Source organism: Amphimedon queenslandica, unplaced genomic scaffold (genome assembly GCF_000090795.2).
Source record: "Amphimedon queenslandica unplaced genomic scaffold, v1.1 AMPQUscaffold_12915, whole genome shotgun sequence".
Taxonomy (NCBI): Eukaryota; Metazoa; Porifera; class Demospongiae; order Haplosclerida; family Niphatidae; genus Amphimedon; species Amphimedon queenslandica.
This window is the reverse complement of record NW_003546849.1, coordinates 29,458-33,621: the sequence shown is the minus strand read 5'-3', so window position 1 is coordinate 33,621 and position 4,164 is coordinate 29,458. Positions and strand designations below refer to the sequence as shown.

The 4,164-nt window shown below is 31.8% G+C and overlaps 1 protein-coding gene and 2 long non-coding RNA genes across 3 annotated transcripts; 2 read left to right on the top strand and 1 right to left on the bottom strand.

The window, feature by feature from the left end:
- Window positions 1–171: 171 nt before the first annotated feature.
- LOC109586250 (rho GTPase-activating protein 10-like) lies at window positions 172–2,329 on the bottom strand. The gene is made up of 7 exons (XM_020002425.1): window positions 2,326–2,329; window positions 1,437–1,472; window positions 1,075–1,134; window positions 917–1,025; window positions 823–864; window positions 417–496; window positions 172–363 (listed from the first exon to the last, which is right to left on the bottom strand). Exons 1-7 carry the CDS (start codon window positions 2,327–2,329, stop codon window positions 269–271), a joined length of 426 nt encoding a protein of 141 aa, XP_019857984.1. The 3' UTR covers window positions 172–268.
- Window positions 2,330–2,740: 411 nt separating this feature from the next.
- Window positions 2,741–3,000, top strand: LOC109586256 (uncharacterized). The gene is made up of 2 exons (XR_002186903.1): window positions 2,741–2,796; window positions 2,856–3,000. It is a non-coding gene; the product is annotated as an uncharacterized LOC109586256 (long non-coding RNA).
- A 426-nt stretch (window positions 3,001–3,426) lies between these two features.
- LOC109586255 (uncharacterized) lies at window positions 3,427–3,766 on the top strand. The gene is made up of 3 exons (XR_002186902.1): window positions 3,427–3,466; window positions 3,514–3,590; window positions 3,709–3,766. It is a non-coding gene; the product is annotated as an uncharacterized LOC109586255 (long non-coding RNA).
- The last annotated feature ends 398 nt before the right edge of the window (window positions 3,767–4,164 follow it).

The following is a 4,164-nucleotide window of genomic DNA, read 5'->3' as shown; positions in this document are numbered from 1 at the left end:
ATTACACCAAAGGAAATAAAGCATAAAAGATGCTTCAGTCACATACAGTTGGGACTCTGTTGTAGCAAATTGTAAAGCAGCATCTGCAGCTAAGGAGAAGCAGGAAGACAAAATGACTCATTGATAATAATTACTATTTCTTGTCTGCACGTGTAATTATTAGAATTTTTATTCTGACTAGATTGAGTACAAAAAAGTTGTGAAACTAATGAATTTTACTAGCATGAACTATAACATTAATAACAATATAAACCGTCAAAATAAAGCATTAAGTCAACCACTCAATATAGTTGGCAGGCACAAGACCTCTCTTCCCTGATGAATTAGTAGCTTGCAACCAATCTGGCTCCTCAGACTCCACAACTACAGTGTATTATAATTTAAAGAATAATAAAGATAAATATAGATTTTGTTACCATTAATAAATATTTCATCTTCACGAAAAGAGAGCTCCAACTCATCTTCAGCCTCACAATCAAATAAAGCCTTGGCACGCCTAGAAGATCATGATAATTATTAATTTACTCAGTACTACTAACAGAGTAAGTACTATCAGCAACACATGCTTATACTGTATATACATGCTTAATACTGTATAGCCAGAGATAATATGTTTCACAGTTATAATTTTTTAGACTTTTTGTGTTACAAAAGGTCTAAACAAAGTTTTGACAGGCTAGCATTATTGTTAGTTTTTCCAATCACAATCACAAATGCATTTATATTTATTGAAAATTCACAGAAAAAGGCCAATTAAGTACTGGCTGTAAGCCTGTTACATTGAGCCCTGATAAAACACACTGAGCTTAATATAATAAGTACCTGCCAGTGCTTGGTTTTACTGGTGGAGATGGAGGGGAACGCCTGCCATCAATTCATAATAATAATAATATTAAAATAATAAATAAAACCAAACCTTGAGAGTATGCTTGGCTTTGCTTTAGAGGGAGGTGGTTCAGGCGGTGATGATTGAGAGTAAGGCTTTGTAGCTGTAGGAGAAGGTTGAGGAACAACCCTCTGAACGGCTAAAACAAGATACAATAGTAACGTGCAAGGAAGAATGATGCTACTTACAAGTTTGTCTCTGTGTTGGTACAGGCTTCTTTGATTCTAAATGATCAAACTGACCAGACTCTGGAATTAAATAAATAAAATTATTTATAATAACACTCCTGTTAGATTATAAGTGCATTACAAATAATCAATTTTAATAACAATAATAATTTTCATAATAATTTTTTGTCACTAGGATTAAAATTATAAAAGCTTTGCAAACCACAAAAATTGAAAGGAAAACTTTGATTCTACAAAAATTTTACAGCAATGTCATACAAGAACAAATACGAGTAAATAATTTTAAAAAATTATTTCTGTCAATTTTGATTTCCCAACCATTAAACTTTAATACCTTAAATACGTACATGTACATGTATTACCATGTAGAATGTTTCTGTCTTGTCCACTGACTGGTACTGTAGGCAGGTGGGGTCAGAGCAACTGACTGCCTCTGTGAGACAGGAGGTGGAGGAATGTCTTTATTACTAACTATCGGTATTACTGAACTAGAACTACTACAATCAATAATAAAATAGCAATAATGACATTAATAGTAATGGTAATACAATAAGTACATGTAGTGTATGTTAGGATTGTACTTGATGTAACTGTGCAGATATATATGCAAAGCTATAAAAACTGGAAACTTCAGAGGAACTAATTTTGCATTTTGTTAAATTTTTGAAATTTAAGTCCATAAAATTGTGGATATTACATGTACTGTATTGTAGTGCTTGTCAGTCACATACAACTGGGACTCTGTTGTAGCAAATTGTAAAGCACCATCTGCAGCTAAGGAGAAGCAGAAAGACAAACTGACTGATTGATGATAATTTGATAATTACTATTTCTTGTCTGCATGTGTCATTATTAGAATTTTTATTCTGACTAGATTGAATACAAAAAAGTTGTGAAACTAACAAATTGAACTAGCATGAACTATAACATTAATAACAATTATCATTAACTTGTATATTAACATTAATAATAATATAATAATAATACAAGCATTTTGGTAAGTATATCTGTGTTAAACTGTTATGTGTTTAGAGGTACGTTACAATATTACATTACATTTAAAGGAAGTAAAAACAATAATATACAAATGTGTGTACTCTCAGTGCTTTGTTCAACAACTACACATAATGAAGCATGCTGTAATGATAAAAATGTCCTGTCAAGATTGACTAGACCTACATAGCTACTTGCTTGGTAAAAATAAGTGGGTTACTATAGTATGGCTGAGTTTATTTTTGTCATTAGTCCAACCCATTATTTAGACTTTATAACATAAGCTTTATTAAAAACTATACAGATCACTTAACTTACTGCAGATAAAGAAATGTTATCCACCTCATCATATCGTTGTTCTAACAATTTAAGCCCAACATCCACTATGGCAACTTTGTTGAAAGCAACTTTGGTTACTTTGATGTATGTCAACTTTGTTGCCAAAAGTAGAACAGTGTTCTACTTTTGGCAACAAAATTTCTGTTGATTTCAACAAAGTTGCCTAGTGGATGTTGGGCTTTATTCTGCAGCCTATAGAAATTTGTGCCCATGTGAGCCCAAGCATTTGATTGGCCAAATCAATTTTCAAAGGCTATTGTGCAATTCATTGTTGTGTTGAAATTTCCTTAATAACATCTGGCAGCCATGTATGTTTTTCTTTAATAAGAATGTCCACAATAATTTTAAATCTAATTTTCCTTCTTTTGCTGCAGTACATTGATTGTGCTGGTAAGTTAAAGTATATATTCTTTTTTTATTTCATTTTTTATTTTTATTGTGGTTAATAGATATAACGCTTCAGCCAGTGTCTATTAATGCAACACTCAACTCTACTGTTGTCTTCTCTTGTGAAGCTGTGGCTGATGATCTTTCCTTCAGGGTTAATAATACACAAGCTACTAACATAGGTGTTATAGCTAAAGGATTCAGTGAGACAGTATTTAATAATGGTGGTACTAGAGAAGCAGAGCTACAAGCAATAGCCTATGATCATAATAATAATACTGAAGTTCAGTGTAGAGCTTTCACTGATGAGCCTTTTGATGTAGTATTCAGTAATACAACAATATTAATGATACAAGGTTAGTGTGTGTGTGTGTGTGTGTGTATATCAATACTTACTTCTTAGGTCTATTGAATAGTGTTGTTGATCTGGATTACAGCTTTATTAATGGATCCAGTGTATTATTAACATGGACAGCTCCTTATACACTGGATAATGTACCTATCACTGGATACTATATTGTCAATGGATCAGTGAACATTACTACTACTAAGAAGAGTATTATATTATCAGCTACTAACCCTGATCCTTGTATATTAAATAATGTATCAGTTTCTCCTATTAATGATGCTGGAATAGGTTCATCTAATAACATCAAATTTTATTATGAAACAGGTTAGTCCTACTATGGCTTTGCTTTATGTTTACAGTGCATCTTTCAGTTCCTCTCATTACTCCTCCTGTATCAGTGGTACCAGTAATTGATGGACAGCAAATATCATTGAATATCAGTATTAATGTAAGCATATTCACTACACAATAGCAAAACAACACATAGTTGTTATCAAAAGTATTCACATGATAGTTTACAACTTCACACTAAATGACTTCAGTTCACCTTATTCTCACAATAATAGGTCAGTACCATATGTAAAGGAGAGTATCCTAATAGTATGACAGTTAATATACTGAATAATGATAATGCAGTACTAAACAATACCAGTTTATCAATATCAACACAAGTTAATGGTCACCTGATGATTACTGGAAGTACTAGTTCAATAACTAATTTGAATACATTTACTGTTAATGTATCATTGAGTAATGATGGAGGAATATTTAATCATATGTCATCTTTTTGGTTTAGTAAGTATCTCATTTTTATTATGACTTATATACACACTAGGTTTTCTTGGACCAGTTACTAACATTAGCTCTTCAATTGACAACTGTTCTACTATTGATATAACATGGACTGCTCCTAATGTTGATGATAGAGTACCTATACTGTATTACATACTAAGATTATATGATGCTATTACTGGTAGTCTAGTTGATACTGTATCAGTATATTATACCAGTTATCAGTTTGT